Source organism: Gigantopelta aegis, chromosome 7 (assembly GCF_016097555.1).
Source record: "Gigantopelta aegis isolate Gae_Host chromosome 7, Gae_host_genome, whole genome shotgun sequence".
Classification (NCBI taxonomy): domain Eukaryota; kingdom Metazoa; phylum Mollusca; class Gastropoda; order Neomphalida; family Peltospiridae; genus Gigantopelta; species Gigantopelta aegis.
This window is the reverse complement of record NC_054705.1, coordinates 29,096,755-29,118,982: the sequence shown is the minus strand read 5'-3', so window position 1 is coordinate 29,118,982 and position 22,228 is coordinate 29,096,755. Positions and strand designations below refer to the sequence as shown.

The 22,228-nt window shown below is 36.7% G+C and overlaps 1 protein-coding gene across 1 annotated transcript in view; it reads left to right on the top strand.

The window, feature by feature from the left end:
- Positions 1-830: 830 nt before the first annotated feature.
- Positions 831-22,228, top strand: part of LOC121377339 — a 74,909-nt gene continuing 53,511 nt past the window's right edge. Inside the window, exons 1-2 of the mRNA XM_041505288.1 lie at positions 831-1,178; positions 11,152-11,362. Coding sequence (XP_041361222.1) covers positions 1,095-1,178; positions 11,152-11,362 — 295 coding nt within the window. The 5' untranslated portion in view covers positions 831-1,094. The remainder of the gene's footprint in view (positions 1,179-11,151; positions 11,363-22,228) is intronic.

Here is a 22,228-nt window from a genome sequence, read left to right as displayed (position 1 = left end):
ATCTAGATTCCACTAGTCCACCGCACATGGGCGTACGACCCGAGGGGGGGGGCAGGGAGGGGGCAATTGCCCCCCCCCCCCCAAATTCGGGCAAAACAGTGGGGAAAGTTCGGGCAGTTTTTATCTGGGTAAAATTTCGGGCAAATCAACCCCTCCAGCCCCCCTAAATCAAAGAGTCCCCATACGCCCATGCCACCGCAGCATAGTTAACAGTTTTAATAATGCATTTTAAATGGCCAGGATTGCATTAAGACTGAACATTGTTTGCATGAATAAGTGTATAATAAATTAAATTGCACCAATCTTTTTTAGAATTTTACACGCAAGATTCCCACATGACTAGTGCTAGGCAGTAGAGACGAGATATGTTTATATTTAGCCTACACGATGCAGATAATTTAAAATGACCAATTATAATCTGAATTTTGTGTTGCTATTGTTTCATTGTTAATTCCAGCTTGCCCTTTAATATGCTATTATAACCAATAATATGTAACAAACGACAGCTGACGTTTCATGATTACCGCTGGAGGTACCCATCTTAATCTTTGGCCCAATTACGTGGATCAACGGTCTATATATTCGTGCGCGGGAATCGCCGACATACCGCCCACCGACGTGAAAAGATGCACAAATTACGACAGTGTTTACTTTTCAAATGCCAAACCTAACACCCAGTTGAACATGAAAATATTTAGTGCTTCCGCAAAACGCTAAACAAATGTTAGCAGCATGTACATGGAGAACTATATATTCATGCGCCAAGTGACGACTATTTACATGCACAATCAGGTCGACTAATCCTCTTAGGATCTGAGCAGCTTTATCTTTAGAGGGAGGTTAGAAACCTAGCAAAATTCTCCCGTTTCGCTACGATGGTTGAAGAATTTTCTCAAAACTGGAGTCGGAACTATAACAGAATTGAGATGGAGATGTGAGGGAGACGTAGCGAATTCGAATGTTTCTCCGATTACAGTAATCGTACTGTCGTGGATAATCCTTTAAAGCATATTGTTAGGTCTTAAAGGGACCGAGCCATTGTCTCGTCGGCCATTGCAGAAGCAGACGATTGCTCCAGTGCCAGGGCGCGTGGAATGGACTTCCATGCCGCTATGGAGACTTTCGCAGAGGCCTGGGTAGCGGCAAACACCCCGACAGCAGTGAACGTAGAATCACACGTGAGTTTGAAGTAGTCTCGTCAAGCTTAGCATCACGATCACATTGTTTATGTTGGTTTTAGTTTTGTTGTCACTTGTAAGTTTGAGCACATCAGGAAAGTGTAGGCTTATCATACCATTTGTTTATGTTGGTTTTAGTTTTGTTGTCACTTGTAAGTTTGAGCACATCAGGGAAGTGTTGGCTTATCATACCATTTGTTTGGATTTGTCACATAGTGACACTGATAATGTAGTAACAGTAGTGTAAAATAGTCTGGTCAAGCATAGCATGACATTGTTTATGTTGGTTTTGTTGACACTTGTAAGTTTAAGAATATCAGGAAAGTGTAGGCTTATCATATCATTTTAAGCAGTTTGGATTTGTCATATACTGATAATGTTGTGACAGTAGTGTATGGGGACTTATAACATGACATTGTTTATGTTTGTTTTGTTTTTGTTGTAAGTTTGAGCATATCAGGAAAGTGTAGGGTTATACCATTTTAAGCATTTGTTTGGATTTGTCACATACTGATATAGTGACAATAGTATATAGTGGCTTATAACATGTATGACATTGTTTATCATTGTTGTCACTTGTAAGTTTCAGGGCATCGGGGAAACTAGATAATGAAGTGATAGTAGTGTATAGCGGCTGATAAGTTATAACATGGATCCAGTTATAATGATACTTTCAGTTGTAAATACTCTTAAATTGTCACAGTACTTTCAGTTGTCAAATAATCTTACATGTCACAGTACTTTCAGTTGTCAAATAATCTTAATTGTCACAGTACTTTCAGTTGTCAAATACTCTATATCATCGTAGTACTTAAAGTTGTCAAATAATCTTATATGTCACAGTACTTTCAGTTGTCAAATAATCTTACATGTCACAGTACTTTCAGTTGTCAAATAATCTTACATGTCACAGTACTTAGTTGTCAAATAATCTAACACTAAGGCAAAACATTTTCCCATCTCATTGATTCATAGATTAATCCAGGCAGAAAGTGGGAGGGGTGGATGGGTGGGAGGGGTGGATGGGCAAGGACTCACACTGTACATTGCCAAATTAGCCAATTATTAATTTTTATGCAAAGTGGCTACATTTAGTCGTTGACTAATAGTAATAAATATTCCTTAAATTAACCACAGTTTAATAATTTTTAAGGAGATACTATGTACTATATCTGAAAACTGGCTAAACCAAAAATATTTTCCACTGTGAGCACTGGTTGGGGTACAGACATCTTCACATACCTTGATGCGCGGTCGGTTTGGGATCGATCCCCATCAGTGGGCCCATTGGGTTATTTCTCGCTCCAGCCAGTGCACCACGACTGGTACATCAAAGGCCGTGGTATGTGCTATCCTGTCTTTGGGATGGTGCATATAAAAGATCCCTTGCTGCTAATCGAAAAGAGTAGCCCATGAAGTGGCGACAGCAGGTTTCCTCCCTCAATATCTATGTGGTCCTTAACCATATGTCCGACGTCATATTTAACCGTAAATAAAATGTGTTGAGTGTGTTGTTAAATAAAACATTTCCTTCCTTCTAACTGGAAAACATGGCATAAATACACCCCTTGGGACTGTAGCATGGAACAATTTAAAGGTCTGCAGACACTGTCCATTGCATCCAGATGCTTACTAGATGTGTGCTCGAGATCCATGTTTGATCACAAATAAAAGCTTACATTTCATTTTGTTTTATTAATATTATATAGCATGTTACATTTCATCCATAGACGATGTGATTCATTGTGTAATAAGTGACATAACATGTATATATGCATTATTAATATCAAAAATGAAACTTTAAATCAAGTTAAAATCAATTCAACTCCTTGAAATGGTTTAGCTTTTTACATTATAGAGCTTTTAAAATGACGTGAAACTGTTTCAGCTAAAATCTTGTGAACCTTTTTGACACTGGTTCAGTAAAAATACATCGATTTTTGTTTGCTTTGTAAACCTATACTTTAATAGCATTCATCAAAAATGTATTAGGTGTGTACATTTTCAGTGATCATTCGTATACTTGGAATGTTGATTAGTGTAATAAGGGACGTATGTACATATTGCAGATAAAATACATGTAAGCAGGGCTTTATGTACCTATTTACACCTTCATTTTGAACAAAATGAATGTTTTAAATATGGGGCCATGTAGTAACTGTTGTAGAGGGGACAGCAGGTTACCTCTCATTATCTGTATGGTCCTGACCGGCCTCGGTGGTGTCGTGGTTAGGCTGGTAGATACTGGGTTCGGATCCCAGTCGAGGCATGGGATTTTTAATCCAGATACCGACTCCAAACCCTGAGTAAGTGCTCCGCAAGGCTCAATGGGTAGGTGAAAACCACTTGCACTGACCAGTGATCCATAACTGGTTCAACAAAGGCCATGGTTTGTGCTATCCTGCCTGCGGGAAGCACAAATAAAAGATCCCTTACTGATAATCAGAAAGAGTAGCCCATGAAGTGGCGATAGCGGGTTTCCTCTCAAAATCTGTGTGGTCCTTAACCATATGTCTGACACCATATAACCGTAAATAAAATGTGTTGAGTGCATGTGTCGTTAAATAAAACATTTTGTTTCTTTCTTTCTGTATGGTTAACTGTATGTCCGGCATTATATAACCATAATTAAAATGTGGTGAGTGCATCATTAATTGAAACATTCCTACCTTCCTATTTTATGCTGACAAAAAGAAGTCTTGAATCCTACACATTGACAATCACTGAATCAATATAATGTTTTTCAAACATGTATAGTGTCAGATTAAAAAAACCCCAGGTTTTTAAGCATTGTAAGGTTAAAGTTTGGTTTGATTAACGACACCACTAGAGCACATTGATTAATTAATCAACAGCTACTGGATGTCAAACATTTGGTAATTCTGACACGTAGTCATCAGAGGAAACCAGTTACATTGTTTCTAATGCAGCAAGGGATCTTATGCACTTCCCCACAGACAGAAAAGTACATATCACAGCCTTTGACCAGTTGTGGTGCACTAGTTGGAAGGAGAAAAAAAACAGGTGAATGGATCCACCATGGTAATTTGATCCGGCGATACAAGCACCTCAAGCAAGCACTCAACCGACTGAGCTAAATCCCTTCCCTTTAATCATTGTAAATACATGACAGGGCTTCTAAATTTTTATAAAATCTACTAGCCATAGGATCAGTGATTTTAAAAATGTGCTAGCCACGATTAAAAATTCACTAGCCTTACTTTACTTGAAGTTAATACAATTTTACTAAATAATAGTAATAATCAGATGTGTCACCTAAAGAGATTAAAAAAACTAACACAAAATGGACTTATTGAAACACTTGACTTCTTTTTCTTTCACTAGCATTCAGGCATAGCGGTACTAGTTATTTACTAGCCAAACATTGAATAGTACTAGCCATGGGAGTGGGGCTACCATAATCTAGAGGGTGTATACTACCAAATCAAATCCCATAGACAACAATAGTAACATATGTGGCTAAAACGCCTACCTGCAGCGTATCAATCGACATAAACACCACATATATAAATACTACTACCCCTCAACTCTTAAAGTAAATCAGAAAAAATTGGGGTTCAAGCTGCTCATTTCTGTGATAACGGGTAGCGTCTATGACTACCCTAGTTCCGCACAAAAGTCAAGTACTTTTTTTTTTTACAAGGCTACTTGACACATTGGTACTATAACCAATCACAGGACTTGTGTTGTTCACTTCTCTATGGGTGCACCTCGAACTTTGACCCAGCCGGAAGTTATTTGGTTTAGTGCTACCTATAGGCTATATGGTATTTACGGTTTAGTACTACCTACTACCTAGAAGCCCTGCACATGTAAGACAACAACAGGCTTTGTGAAATTTGACCCAGCCGGAAGTTATTTGGTTTAGTGCTACCTAGAAGCCCTGCACATGTAAGACAACAACAGGCTTTGTGAAATTTGACCCAGCCGGAAGTTATTTGGTTTAGTGCTACCTAGAAGGCCTGCACATGTAAGACAACAACAGGCTTTGTGAACTTTGACCCAGCCGGAAGTTATTTGGTTTAGTGCTACCAACAGGCTTTCTGAATTTGGCCCATATTGTATATCTATAGTTTTATCAGAAAATGAAAATTTCAGGAGCTCAAGTTCTGTATTTGTTGTTGAATGTTTTGTGAATTATTTTTGTTGTTGCTCATCATTTGATCCTGAAGTTGGTATGGGTGACACACTATCTGCATATTTAATTCTGTGTTACCTAACAAGTTCAGCTTTACTCCTCCTGTTCCTGGTGCTAATCACTCTCCAAGCTTAAACCTGATCTCTTGACCACATGTGCTTTCCCACTGCTACAGCACATCTGTTAATCATTTTTGCCTAAATGGAATTGTTCCCTGCAGGGAAAGCTGGCATTCAGATAATCAGAAAATCCACTTTGCTCAGTACCTCCAGTACACACATTTGTGCTATAATCTGTTCGTTTACAATTCCTAGACTAGAATGTGTGTCAGATAATGCTATAACCCATGCATGGAAAGTATTTGCTGAGAGATTTTCAACACCTGTTAATGTGATACGAAGGTTTTTGACCAAGTTACAAGTAGTTGATTTGTAAATTCTAATCTCAAAAGAAGTTTGTTTTGTTTAACAACACCACTAGAGCACATTGATTTATTAATCATCAGCTACTGAATGTCAAACATTTGTTAATTTTGACATATAGTCCTAGAAGAAGTTTGTTTTGTTTAACAACACCACTAGAGCACATTGATTTATTAATCATCGGCTATTGGATGTCAAACATTTGGTAATTTTGATATATACATGTTTTCCTATAGAGGAAACCTGCTACATTTTTCCATTAGTAGCAAGGGATCTTTTGTATGCACCATCCCACAGACGGGATAGCACATACCATAGACTTTATATATCGGTCATGATACACTGGCTGGAATGAGAAATAACCCAATGGGCCTACCGATGGAGATCGATCCTAAACTGACCGTGCATCAAGCGAGCACTGTACCACTAGGTTACTTCCCACCTCACAAAATAAAGACCCTTGGGATTACGTACAACCCTGGTTAAAAATGATTAATAAATCAGTTTGTTCTAGTGGTGTCGTTAAACAAAACAAACTTTAAGTTTAGCACAGGTTAAACTTCAAGTTGGGTCAGCCTTGGTCTAAAGTCTCTGGCACAGTCGGAGGTTGTGCTCACGACAGTTTTCAGGAGGCATATTTTGGGCGGGATGTCACTCAGTCAGGTAGAGCACTCACCTGATGTGATTGATTGGGTCGTATGATCAACCCTCCTTGGAGGTTTTCAGTCCCAGCCAGTGCTCCACGACTGATATATCAATGGTCATGCTATGTGCATGTCCTGTATGGTAGAGTACATATAATATTTAAAAACACAAAGTATCAGTTGGCAGGTTTCGAATCTAGGGTGGTATGAAGCCCAGTGGTAAAGCACTCACCTGATGCGTGATCGGGTTAGAATCAATCCCCATCAGTGGGCCCATTGGCCTATTTCTTGTTCCATGAACTATTTATTTAGACAAGTGAAAATGGTGTTCGACAAGTCAATTTCTGGATGTATTTGTCCAGTGGACTAGTGAAAATGTCTGCTTATTTCTATCAGGTGAATGTTGCAAATCTAAAGGAACCTACATGTAGATTGGTATTTCAATCATATAAACTGAACAACATTTCATTTCAACTTATTTTCGTGCTTGTATCCAATTAAGATTCAAGCACGCTGTACTGGGCACACACCTCAGCTATCTGGGCTTGTCTATCCAGGACAATTGGTTAGTTGTTATTGGTTAGTGAGAGAGATGTCCGATGGCTTAACCACGACACCACCAAGGCTTTGTAAAAAAAAGAAAAAAAGAGAGAGACAAAAGTGTAATACATAATAAGTGAACAATGCAGAGTCAAATGGGTAATTGACAAAATAGTGGTCGATTCCATGGATCTCAATCTGGTGTGTCATCTATAGGACAGCCACTCCCAAGGAGATCCTTTACTGGATATTTCATCCGTTTTGCACCACCACAGAGGACTGCCACTTCCAGACTAGTTTACTATCAAATCAAAACTGGCACCAGACAGCTCATTAGAAGTAAATTGTGATGGCATGCACTCATGAATCACTGTCATAACACTGATGATATCAGCTGTTCGTGAAAAGTGAGTGCATTCTTCCCCTCGTTGGCACCCATCATGAGTACTGCCACTACAGCTGTCAGATCCATCGCTTCATCTAAAACGATGACATTTTTTTTACCAAAGAGATGGAAAAAGTATGCACAAGTTCAAAATATGGAATAGTATCAGACATCATTTTGGTCAGAGATGCATTATATTTAGTACATATAGCCTCTAAATGTCTAACGTACAAAAAAAATTATTGAATGTCTGTGGACATCATATCCCTGATGGACAACTTCTGTGCCAGAATGATATGACGTTGTTTGAAATTTGCATACAATATGCATGCCCTAAAGTAGAGCTGGGCGGTATATTGTATATTCCATTCAGTATCGGTATCATGTCAGTATCGATTTACCGTACCGAGCAAATTTCAAAATACCCAAATTTCAGTATTGAAAAATGTTTCCCATCATTTAGTAAAGCACTAACAATATACATGTATTTGACGAATGCAAAATGGGTTGGGTATAAATCGGACAAGAGCCGTGTGTATGTAATGTAATTTTATTTAGATGGAATTTAATTTTATTTAGATGAAGTTATCGGGTAAGCCTTAACTCAGGCATGCATTTAAAGCCAAGTATATAGAAAATACTGCTCAGTATCAGTATTGGTATTGTGTCACTACTGAATACCGTACTAATACTGAGATAAATCAACCAAAAAATACCGATATCAATACCAAACCTCAAATTTCAGTACCACCCAGCTCTACCCTAAGGTATCTTATACGTTGTGATATGTAGACACCAAAAGCTGGAGCAGAAGGTATACTGCTCAACATGCAGGGGAAATTGACTATTGGAAAGTTGAAGTCCTCCCTTTTGTCATACAGCTTAGTTTGTAGACCAGTTTGGCTTTGAATCTCTATGCATAGATGAAGGTATGAAACTGATTTAATACCTTCAGATGTTCCTTTTATCTCTAACTCTTGTGGTAAATCAAAGGAAGGTAATCTGTAATCCTGCTATTATTGAATGATGTAAGATGATCAATATAGCGGAAAAGTATAGTAAAAAGTTTTAGCCAGATTGCTTTGTTTTGATTTAACCAGATTAGTCGGAAATTCTTATTCATTCATATGCATAGAGAAACAAATTGGAAATTGTAGAGCACAGTTGGTGCCCAGGGGGATTCCTATTTCCTGTCTATATGTCCCAGGTCTCGAATTTGATAAACAAGAGGGTAAGACCAGTTGGCCTGGACCGATGGAATTTTTAGGGATCATTATGATAACTTAACAAGCATCTTAAGTGTATAACAGGGGTGGGATGTAGCCCAGTGGTAAAGCGTTCACTTGATGCGCAGTTGGTTTGGGATCGATCCCTGTATGTGGGTTATTTCTCGCTCCAGACAGTGCACCACGACTGGTATATCAAAGGCTGTGGTATGTGTTATCCTGTCTGTGGGGTGGTACATATAAAAGATCCCTTGCTGCTAATTGAAAAGAGTAGCGACATCAGGTTTCCTCTCTCAGTATCTGTGTGGTCCTTAACCATATGTCGAACTCCATGTAACCGTAATTAAAATGTGTTGAGTGCGTCATTAAATAAAACATTTCCTTCCTTCCTAAAGTGATATAACAGAACACTTTCAAAATAAATAAGCATGAAAAGTTTCATGTGTTTGTAATAAAACAACTTATAGAGAAATCTTATTTGAGTATGATGACCAATTACTAACATGCAAATTAAGTCACGGCCAGTTTGGTCGTGACACATTGTTTAATTTCCAAGATATTGGAGTACATGAATAGGACATTACGGCAATTTTCTGCATAGCCTCTCCTCTGAGGCTGGGTTTTGCTGGTGCATTTGCTGGATCCTTCGATGTAGCTCTCCTTGGAGACAGGGTTTTGCTGGTGCATTTGCTGGATCCTTAGATGTAGCTCTGCTTGGAGACAAGGTTTTGCTGGTGCATTTGCTGGACCCTTCGATGTAGCTCTCCTTGGAGACAAGGTTTTGCTGGTGCATTTGCTGGACCCTTCGATGTAGCTCTACTTGGAGACAAGGTTTTGCTGGTGCATTTGCTGGACCCCTTGACATATCTCTACTTGTATGAGAGTCGGGACGTAGCCCAGTGGTACAGAGCTCACTTGATGCACAGTTGGTCTGGGATCGATCTCATCAGTGGGCCCATTGGGTTATTTCTCGTTCCAGCCAATGCACCATGACTGGTATACCAAAGGCTATCTTGCTGTCTGGAATGGTACATATAAAAGAACCCTTGCTACTAATGGAAAAAATGTAAAGGGGGTAGTGTTTTTCATCTCTAAGACTGTCAAAATTACCAAATGTTTGACATCTAATAGCCTATGATTAATAAATCAATGTGCTCCAGTGGTGTCGTTAAACAAAACAAACTTCTTCTTCTCTCATCGTATGGATTGTTATAAAGTTTAGGAATCCAATACAAAAGAGGAATGGACATGTTTTCAGATTTTCTATGAGGTTGTGAAGTTGTTTTATGTGTACGGATTTAATTATAATTTCCACCATTTTCAAAAAATAAACCTGAACCTGAACTCTTTTAACATGGTCATATAACATTATGTTTCCGAGCACATCTCACACAGGCTTAATCTCTGACTTCACCAGTGGCTAAGTTCGGGACAGGAGAGGGGAGGTAAATTTGAGGTGGGCGGAATTTGCAATAAAATTTAGAATAAGGTCGGAGAGACCTAAGCCAAAAGAGAATATAAAGGATATAGTTACAACTACTATTCATGTGGACACTAGTGGTGGATATAGGAATTTGTAAAGAGGTTTAAAGTTTGTTATAATGACACCACTGGAGCACATTGATTAATTAATCATCATCTATTGGATGTCAAACATTTGGTAATTCTGACTCATAGTCATCGGAAGAAACATGCTACATTTTTCCAAATGTAGCAAGGGATCTTTTATGTGCACTTTCCCATGGACAGGAAAGCACATACCATGACCTTTGTCCAGTTGTGGTGCACTGGATGGATTGTAAAGAGGTGTGCATGTTCAAGAGCTGAATTTACGAAGCCTGTTTTCCTAGCATTGTAAATACATGTAGTCAAAAACTGGCTTTGTAAATTCGCCACAAAATGTTTACACTTTAAGGCTGATGACCCTATTTTTTGCCAAATACACCAAAATTACTATAGTGTCTGTCTTTCAATACTATTTCACATCATTCAGTGTTTATATTAATATTAATTTGTGTTACATTTGTAAAATTAAAAAAAAAATCATTAAAAATGCGTTAGCGGAGCCAATAAAACGGTAAATTTGTTACTGTAAAACCACCGATATACATATGCAAATCGGAAAACACAGTAGGGTTATCCCTATTAAACTGTTTGCTGGTTGATTTTAAATAGGAAATTGTGACATTTGTAGTAAGAATAAGCCTATAAACGTCACCAGCTGGTGACGCCATTAGGCAGCCCATTAACAGATGATGGGTGGTTGGACAGTTAGCGGCTCGAACATAGATGTGTAATTTGACATATTTAATCTGCTCTCATGATTAAATAACGACTAATAAAGAATAATATGTTCATTCTGACATAAAAACCTCTCCGTATTTAACGACTTCTGTACGTAATATGAACCTACAGAAATTGTCTTTATGACGTCATTACAAAACAACCCTGTTCCTCGCTTAACCTATGACGTATTTCTGTCAGAAAATTTGCGACCGGCATATCGGTGATTTTACCACCTGAAATTTTTAGCAGGGATCCAATCAGATTCATTCTTACAAATGTGTTGAATTAGAATTTGTGTTTTCTCACTGCAGACTCACAAACAACATTGCTATCAACCCGATGAGAGTCAGATGTCTGGGGTGAGAAGTCATGGACAAGGTCCACAAGTGGGCATGGCTGGACATGGCAGTGGCATGGTGCTCGAGAGAGCTGGATCGGTAATCAACAGACCGGCACATGGTCTTGGTCACGGTGTGGATACAAGTCTCAAGCAGCCAGAGCAGAGCTCTGTGGCACCTGCAGGTAGGTTGATGATATGTTTTATAGACGATATGTCATGAATGATTTTTAGTCTCCTACCTATGAAGGACCCCTGTGGCACCTGCAGGTAGGTTGATGATATGTTTTATAGACGATATGTCATGAATGATTTTTAGTCCCCTACCTGTGACACCTGCAGGTAGGTTGATGATATGTTTTATAGACGATATGTCATGAGTGATTTTTAGTCCCCTACCTGTGACACCTGCAGGTAGGTTGATGATATGTTTTATAGAGGAGTGATTTTTAGTCCCCTACCTCTGATGGACCCCTGTGATACCTGCAGGTAGGTTGAGGATGTTTTATAGAGGATAAGTGAGTGGTTTTTAGTCCCCAACCTGTGACACCTGAAGGTAGATTTATGATATGTTTTATAGAGGATATGCCGTGAGGGATTTTTAGTCCTGCATGAGTGGGTTTTTTAGTCACCTACCGGTCCAACAAGAAGGAACTTTAAATTCATCTTCCTTCTGTCTGTCTGTGCCACATAAGTTTCCGGATTTTTTTTTTTTTTTACAATGTCTCAAGATGTTGAGCTAAAATTGTGTGTACAGCTTTATCATGTGCTGTTACAGATCAAGTTTAACTTTCATGGTGATTTACCCATTTTTTTTACAGTTATTTGCCTTTGAACTTAGGAGATACAATTTTTTTTTCCAGACTGTTTTTTCCCCCTGCAAATCACTTATGATATTCAGCTAACATTTTGTGTATAGCTAGATATTATGTACTGTTACAGATCAAGTTTGACTTTCATGTTAATTTACCCATTTGTCAGATAGTTATGGCCCTTGAACTTAGGAGGTATGAAAATGTGTTGGGCCCGGTTGAGGACATGTATTGGTTTATCAGTACTGTAAGTCCCCTACCGTTCCAACTGGAGGGGACTATGGGTTTCATCTCTGTCTGTCCATCCGTCCGTCTGCCTGTTTCTCCCACATATAGTTTTTTTTTTAGATACAACATAATTTGTTTTCCAGACTTTTTCCGCAATGCCACAAAATATTCTGAGGGAACTATAGGTTTCATCTCCGTCCTTCTGTTGGGGCAGGACGTAACTTAGTGGTGAAGTGCTCGTCTGCTGCATGGTCAGTCTAGGATCGATCCCCGTCGGTGGGCCCATTGGGCTATTTCTCGTTACAGCCTGTGCACCACAACTGGTATATCAAAGGCCTTAGTATGTGCTACCCGGTATGTGTTTGACATCCAATAGCCAATGGTTAATAAATCAACGTTCTCTAGTGGTGTCGTTAAACAAAACAAACTTTAACCATCTGCCTGTCTGTCTGTCCCACATACAGTTTTCTGGACTTTTTTTCACAATGCGTCAAGATATTGAGCTGAAATTGTGTGTATAACAGATCAAGTTTGACTTTCATGGTGATTTACCATTTTTTTTTAGAGTTATTGCCCTTTAACTTTAGGAGATACAAATATTTGTTTTCTATACCTTTTTTGCAATGATACTCAGCTGACATTTTGTATTTAACTTTATCATCTACTAGACATTTTGAAATAAATGCAAAAGTCATATACCGTACTTATGTAAAAAAACTTTAGATAGTTTATGAAAGTTGTAAATTTCATTAATGTTGTGTTCTCTCTATGTGTCTTGGGAGGGGTGAAGTTTACTAGAGTTGTACAGAGAATGCAGCTAAACTGTTATTTCATGACAACCACTAGACGACTTCCATCTAAATTTGGTTGTCTCATGGAAAAACAAAATCAGAGATGTTTGTCTTTAAAATTGTGAATTAAAAACAATGTAGCTTTTGTGGAACGGTGCCTAATATCAGAGATAATATCGATGTTAGCAACATAGATAATGGAACGGTGTCTAATATCAGAGATAATATCGATGTTAGCAACATAGATAATGGAACGGTGTCTAATATCAGAGATAATATCGATGTTAGCAACATAGATAATGGAACGGTGCCTAATATCAGAGATAATATCGATGTTAGCAACATAGATAATGGAACCGTGTTTGTTACTCACTGGAGCCTTTAGATTATAATTATTGTTAGAAAGCATGACTAGTGTGGTTGTTTTGCTTGACATGTATTTCATTTCATTTCAACTTATTTTTGTGCTTATATCCAATTAAGGTTCAAGCATGCTGTCCTGGGCACACACATCAGCTATCTGGGCTGTGTGTCCAGGTGTTCAGGACAGTGAGTTAGTTGTTAGTTGGTTAGTGGTTAGTGAAAGAAAAGGCTGTAGTGGCCTTACACCTACCTACTGATACATTAAGAATTCGCTCTGGGTTAGAGCCGGTGCCAGGCTGCGAATCCTGTACCTACAAGCCTTATGTCCGATGGCTTAACCACTGCGCCACCGAGGCTGATTTGACAGGTATTAACATATTTGTATCCCAAGGGATAAAACACATTTCTACTACCATTGTACCAATAATTCATTCATGACCATCTATTTTTGTTCTTGTATCCTATTACGGTTCAAGCACTATGAGTTAATTAGTGTGTCCTAAGTTTATGGCAGACGTAGTAAGTAAACATCAAGAATGATGTCCTTATGTACTAGCTAAGAAGGATAAAGTGAGAGTATTTGATGGGAGGAGAAATAAAGAGCTCATCCAGTTCGTAGAAGGAAGTGAACTAAACCAACCCAGTGTCTCCATTGTTACATACTGATTAGGGAAGTGTGGAGATGATAAAACAAAGATATACTTGCACCAGTAAAACTTTTCGTTTAATTGTTTGTTACTGGCAAGACGTCCACTTTTGTAAATGTTTGATTATTGCAAGTTTTATTGCATGTTGTTTTATTCTGAAAATGTGTGATATAGCAGACTTGGGAAAAAGTATATCTCAGAGTTGTTGGACATGTTCTCCTTTTGGGACAGATTTAGGGCATTTCAAGGTGATTTATAGTTAATTTTTATATATATATTTTTTTAATACGTATATATGTATGTATATAATTAAAATTACATTGCACAAGCATGCATCATATATCCATTTTCTGCAAGCTAAATACAAGAATGTAAATCAGTAACATTAATAATAAGATGACTTATTTTTCCTGAATTATACAGTGATATAATTAAGGATAACAATAAAAAGTGAAAAACAAAATTACACATGTATACATGGTTATTACCATTTTCTGTGAATACTATACATGTAACTTAAACAAGTTCATATTGAAGCTTAACAATGATGCAATTTCATTGATTTATCTTAAATGTTCACCCATACATTAACTACCAACTGTATTAACCTATTAGGAAGTAACTTTCCAACATATGTCACAAGGTTATCAACATATATACAAATTATGTTTTACATACTAACATTCAGTCAGAGGTGTCTATTCTTTATAATTCTATTCTCTGTGAACATTATTTAAGCCAGTAAAAAACCAACAGCAGGTGGGTGTTTATGACATTCCTGTTACAGTATATCTTACAATATCTTTTCTACATATCATGACCAGTCTCGGGTACGATGGGGAATATAACAGGATTGTGATTAGCCGGTGAAGACAAGAATGGGGAATAGCATAAGATTTGCCAAGTACAATTCATCCTCAACAGGATAAAGCCGGTAACCTACATCATACATGTTATTATTTGTATTCTGCAATTCTTTAAAACAAATGGAAAAAATCTGTAGATTTGTATGATCAGTCTAATGCTAGAGTCAGACTACCAACTGCCATCACAAAATTGGCCAACTTTATGCTATCATGACTCCTACGACTGTCCAGTTGCTGGTCTGGGCGCTCTTACAACCCGATTTTCGTTGTATAAGCAGGCATCGAAATAAGTCAAGAATGGTCATTCAGGTTACCAGCAGATTAACAAAAGGAAGAAAAATTGAGAATGGTGTTTTGTTCTCGACAAAAAATTCAAAGGTAGTTTTATTTCCAAACGTAAACCAGGTAATGCATTCTGGACTCCCACATTTCATTTTCTCATAAGGAATTGCATTGATGTTTGTTCACACTTGTGCAGTTACAAGCAATTATAGTTAATTTGCATTTTAACAGCATTCACTAGATGAATTTACTTCTGCATTTCATTTTCTCATACGAAATAGCTGCGCCCACTAGATTAATTTACTTCCGGATTTAGTTTTTTGTACCGATGTTCATGCGCACCGATTATCTTTCATTGTTGTATGATAAAATAAGAGAAAATAAAAAACAGAACATTTTTATTTGCATCAGTTTATTTATTCAATTGTTCAATTATTAAATATGAGTCACCTACTTGTAAAGAATTACATGTAATACATTAAGAACAGTAGTAAGTTAAAGAATGAATCATAAATACATGTATTCTACAATAATCATCTGGCACACATGTAAGTGTGTTAAAAGCAGTAGTAACAGGAATTCAGTTCCAACTTTCATAGTCTATAGTTGTGGTAACCTATAGGTTACCAGGCTATATTTTGTGGTAACCCGTAAATGGGTTACCAGACACAATGCTTATTTCGATGCCTGTATAAGCCATTACTTGTTAATCTGAGCCCACCCGTTTAAAGTCAGGAGTTGGGGAAATTTCAATGCAACCATCGAATTGGCCGACTTTCTGCTGGCAGTTGGTAGTCTGAGCATACCATAAGCAACCAAGCCTGTTGTAGTATGTTGTCAAGCACTGATTCATGATGTCATTCTTTGTAAGATGTAAAATTTCTAGCATTAAACATAGCTTTAAAATTTAATTCATAAATAAATATGCATGTTTTGTTAAGCTTTATTTCCATATAATGGTTGGATTTAGCTCAGTCGGTTGAGTGCTTGTTTGCGGTGCTTGTGTCACAGGATCGAACCACCTCGGTGGATCCATTCTGCTTGGGGTTTTTTCTCGTTCTAACCAGTGCACCACAACTGGACAAAGGCTGTGGTATGTGCTTTCCTGTCTGTGGGAAAGTGCATATAAAAGATCCCATGCTGCATTAGGAAAGATGAAGTGAGTTTCCTCTATTGACTATGAGTCATAATTACCACATGTTTGACATCCAATAGCTGATGATTAATTAATCAATGTGCTCTAGTGGTGTCATTCAACAAAACAAACTTCTTATTTCCATATAATATATTGAAATTAACGATATAAAAACTAAATTGAAAATTTAATCCTAAGTAAATGAGTAGAATTAGGCTTATGTCACATGATAATCACGCATCAAAATAAGTAGAGAATGGTCGTCCAGGTTACCAGGAGGTTATCATGTCAACAAGTCGAGAACGGTATTTGGTCAACCAAAATGTTATTTAAACACAATCTACAGCCTCTGACTTTTCATCATTTGTGGTTTTTATTAAAAATACATACAAATATCAGTACAATGAGAAAACAAAGTATAAGCGTATCTGTTATAAGATTGTAGGTTATTACCCATATGTGGGAAAGAAAAAATTTATATTTCCCTTGGGAAAGAAAAACCTCATTTCTTCTAGATACGTTTTGACGTCATAAACAGTGCTTCACTATAGTCCGTTAATTGTGTGTTAGAATAGTTTCCATGGTAGCAGTCATGTCAACAACTAACTTATGTCATCAGCAATACGTACGTCACAGCTATGATGCAACGCCGAAGGTTCTGGAAGAACAAGATTAATTCACTTGTGCAAGGTAAACGGTATTGCCTCGTAGCTCGTTGAGTGGTCTCTAAGTACATATAACAATAATAATGGAAATTGTAACTTGATAAATGTGTCATAACCTATAGGTTACCAGATCTGTAATTTGTGGTAACCTGTACAGGGTTACCAGAAAATATTGCTGATTTCAATGACTGAATAATTGATAATTACTATCACTGATACCTGGATAATTGATAATTACTACCACTGATACCTGAATAATTGATAATTACTATCACTGATACCTGAATAATTGACATTTACTATCACTGATACCTAGATAATTGATAATTACTATCACTGATACCTGAATAATTGATAATTACTATCACTGATACCTAGATGATTGACAATTACTATCACTGATACCTAGATGATTGACAATTACTATCACTGATACCTGGATAATTGACAATTACTATCACTGATACCTGAATAATTGACATTTACTATCACTGATACCTAAATAATTGATAATTACTATCACTGATACCTGGATAATTGACAATTACTATCACTGATACCTGAATAATTGACAATTACTATCACTGATACCTGAATAATTGACAATTACTATCACTGATACCTGAATAATTGACAATTACTATCACTGATACCTGGATAATTGACAATTACTACCACTGATACCTAGATAATTGACAATTACTACCACTGATACCTAGATAATTGATAATTACTATCACTGATACCTGGATAATTCATAATTACTACCACTGATACCTGGATAATTCATAATTACTATCACTGATACCTGGATAATTCATAATTACTATCACTGATACCTGGATAATTGATAATTACTACCACTGATACCTGGATAATTCATAATTACTACCGCCGATATGGTCTCATTATTCACTTAATCAAATTGCAGTAAACATTATCATCATGATTAAAATGCAATTGCTCTCTCAAGTGGTTAATAAAACAAAACAAGTGGCATACGTTTATAGAGTGACATATATTTTGTTTATAGTTTTAAGTGACATATATTTTGTTTATACACTGAGATACAGAATCAGGGCTCTAGATCTCACTAATTAGGGCACAGCACGTTTCTTATCTGTTGTAAGTACATGCAACACGGTCTTTTTAATACAATAATGTTATTACCAACTGCTTACGTGTTGTAGATATTCAGAAGAGCATTTCAAGTTACTTTAATCTAAGTAAAGCATACCAATTCAGTGGTTTTAAAATGAAAATTTTAAGGTCTGCATGTTTGTCCTAACCGGGTAGTTTGGGCATGTTTATTTTACTTATTTTGAGCACAGCATTTATCGTCTTAGCTTTATCCAAAGCCCTGTGAATCACCCGGTTGTTATAATCCTGAGTTAACTTAATGTTCAACTGGTTAAAACTAACTGAGTTATAGTCCTAAAATTAACCAAGGGATGACTACCGGCCTCAGTGGTGTTTTAACGACTCAATGGTAAGACCACTACACCCTCTTCTCTTTCACTAACAACTAATAACTAACTCACTGTCCTGGACAGACATCCCAGATAGCTGAGGTGTGTGTGCCCAGGAAAGCATGCTTGAACCTTAATTGGATATAAGCACAGAAATAAGTTGAAATGAAGGGATGGCTAAAACACATTTTAAAATATGGTTAGCAAAATCAGGGTTAGTTTTTACCATTTCAAGGTTATATTGCATTAACTCAGGATTCGACTTCAGTAACTCTGGGTTAATTACAGTTGACCAATCAGTTCAAAGTAAATAATGTCCCACAGTTCTCTGGTTTATGTACTTCCCATTATCAATATTTGCTTGTCTGTACAGCTAACCATAATTTTCAAAAGGTGATGAATGTGATTTTTGATATTTGTGAAGTTTTATTAATCATAGATTTTGTTGTGTAATATTTTGAGATAATTAGAAAACACAATGAGTAAGAGACTGAGAGGTGACAGTTTCAGAAACATGCCCATTAAGTTTGGTGATGGGTCATTGTGCTGCATCATATTGGCTTTGTACACAATCAATTTAACATATCTTACAATAATATTTTTTATTTGTAACATAAATTTTATACCGTGTGCAGATTTTGGCAGTCATCTTGTAAAACTTAAAATTGAACCAAATATTTTCTCTACATTTATGAAAATTATTTAAATGCAAAACAAAAAATTTCAGAGTAAAATTGCTATTAATTTTTTTGTTTTGATTTTGTTTGAACTGGCTAAGCTATGTCATTCCAACATTTTGGTGAGGGATTATGATTATAATACATGTAATAATTTATGCAAATATTCTTTTTCATCAGTGTTGAATGGTATTAATGGAATAACTTTACATCTATTAAATATGCATCTAAAGACACAAATAGAATCCAGGTTTTGAGCAAAAAACAACAACATCAAAATAAATTAAAATAAAAGGAACAGTGCTATGTTGTGTTGGGGGGGGGGGGGGGCTTATTATTTTTTAAATTATTATTATCAAGAAATGTTTTAGAATACATGCTATACACAGTTGTCTGTGATGATAATGGTATATGCTAAATGGCATACAGATAAAGGCTGTTCTATTGATGGTATAATACAAAATCTAACAATATATCCATGTCAATTTTATATGTATTACAAAAGTTCATAGATAACAATATTAATTATTTGTTTGTTAACATAAAATTACATCAATCAGGCTGCACATTTAGCAGATTTTGTATTTCCGCAAATTCCAGATTTTAGATCATAAATATAAAATTATGACATAGAATCCCAAAATATCTATATTATATCAGTGTGTGATTTTGAGGAGAGTCCGGGAGCCTGAGGCTTGCAAAAATCATATAGGACTTTCTAGCTTGGCTAGCATACAAGCCCATGTGGTCCGTAAAATTATTTGTACAAATTACATTGGTTCTTCGAATTGACACAGTCAACTTGCATGGTTTTATGCAAAACATTTAGTGTATCTTCTGTTCTACTCGCTGGTTTGGTGGCGGGCTCTCAAGATTAGTAAACAGGGAGTTGTAATTATGGCACTTAAATTTTTGAAACCAAAATCGCACACTGTACATATCTATTATATATCTGGTGGAATGGTAAAACAAAAAATCCCCAAATTCAATGCTTGTTAATAGTGTTTTTAAATGTACTACAGAAATTCAAACCATACCTTTGATTTTTAACATTTTTATTTTTGTTCAGAATTAACAGATACGTATGTTATGTGTGATTTTTATTTTCGTGTGATAATTAAATAAATGCAGTGCTGCACTCAGCCAGAAGTTAGACGCTTACTGCTTTAATACATTTCATGTCAGATTGCCTCTGTCTGACTTATCTGCTTCAAACGGCATTTGTTCTTAAAAAAGAACTAATCCCATAGAAAATCCACAAGAAAATCTTCGCTGTCACTTAATTATCTGTGTTTTGTCATAGCCATCAATATCTCCCCAAACCCCAGTGAAATGATAGCTGAGGACTTTATAGCGAACACTGGTTGTCTTGCAAGTATTATTCGTAGCATAAAGAGTCGACTTTACTTTGACATTGAGAAAGCATAGCGTTGCTAAATTGGGATTTAAGTGTGGGGAGCAATCATTCTCAGGGATTAATTCTAGGAGGATTAGTGAGCGTAGCCTAAATGTGTTTGCTTATCTTCTCTCCAAATGTGTATGTTTAATCTCCCAGTTTTAAGCCCCCATTTGCTTAATGCCATTCCACTGTCAGTCAGAGTGATGCGAGCTTGCCGACAACAGAATTGCTGGGGATTTGTTTTTTATTAGTCTTGCTCAACGAAAATTACCGATAAGCTTCTGCACTGAATGGCAGCATTTCAGGCTGCAGAATTCCCATTTTATTGAAGATTGATTCGTAGACTTGTTTGTCTCAGTGTTTTTCTGCTGTGCCATCCAACTCGCTTTAAATCCTCCATTTAACATTCAAATTACCGATGGATGAGGAAAGTCATGCATGGGACGAGCTGTGTGGTTCGAGTCATCGGTAATCTTCTCTGATTGGATTTAAGCAAATCAACCCCAGCTTCGGCTTTGTCAGGAACGGGCTTTGCTGTATTTTAAGCTCGAAGAATATATTTGACCTATAATCCTCCTAGTGCGACGGTGATGAGATTAGTGGTGCTGAGGTTTTTGATGCAGGGTATTTTATAAAATCCTCCGCAAAGTAAATTTTCATGAGGAAGACGTATCGTTCATCTATTTAAGATCTTTCTGTTGAAGAAAAGACTTTGCATTTAAGTTGTAAAATGTGCTAAAATGTTCAGAAATCTGTTTTGATTACAAATGGAGTATTCCTTTTAATGAACTTTAACTTTATCCCACAGAAAATTTACTCTGGTAATACCAATATTTCCCAAAATGCAAGCCTTTTTCTGACAATGTCAGTAATATATATGCTGATGAAGTATGATTTGTTTTTGTGTGTTTTAGAGAGACGTTATTTTATCAAGATTCATTTAATATTGATATTAAATGTATTGTCAAACTTATTGTCTTTTGTTGAAATCTGATAAAAGCAACATTGGTGTATATTGTTTAGTTCCAATAATGTGCACATGTATATCTACCATTGTTTAAACACTACCAGTTTGAAGTTTGACTGTGCTGAAGATTTACAAAATTGGTTGCTCACCCTCTTTGACAGCAACCTTCTCTCAACCAACATTGTTCAGCACTCTTATTTAGTACCAGTTACTAACTCACCTACCCTTCACAAAATCTTGTATGCACCCCTGCAAAATATATATTTTAAAAACCCTACCTCATAAAGCCATTTTTTATTAGTCCCCGGTCCAACTGGAGGAAACTATAGGTATCTGTCTGTCTGTCTGTCTGTCTGCCTGTTCTTCTATCTGTCCTACATATAGTTTTCTGGATGTTTTTCTCACAATGCCTTGAAATATTGAGCTAAACTGTTTTTTATAGCTTTATCACATACAGTTATAGATGAAGTTTGACTTATGGCCATAATGAACTGAGAAATAAGGAAATAAAAGTTGTTTTCCTGACTTTTTTGCATTATCTCATACTGAAGATATTGAGCTGACAATTTGTATATAGCTTTATCATGTCATCCAACTGGAGGGGACTATAGGTTTCATCTCCGTCTGTCTGTCTGTCCGCCTGTCTCTCCCACATATAGTTTTCTGGATGGGGGGGTTTTCCACAGTGCTTCAAGCTATTGAGCTGAAATTTAATGTATAGTTTCATCATGTGCTGTTACAGATCAAGTT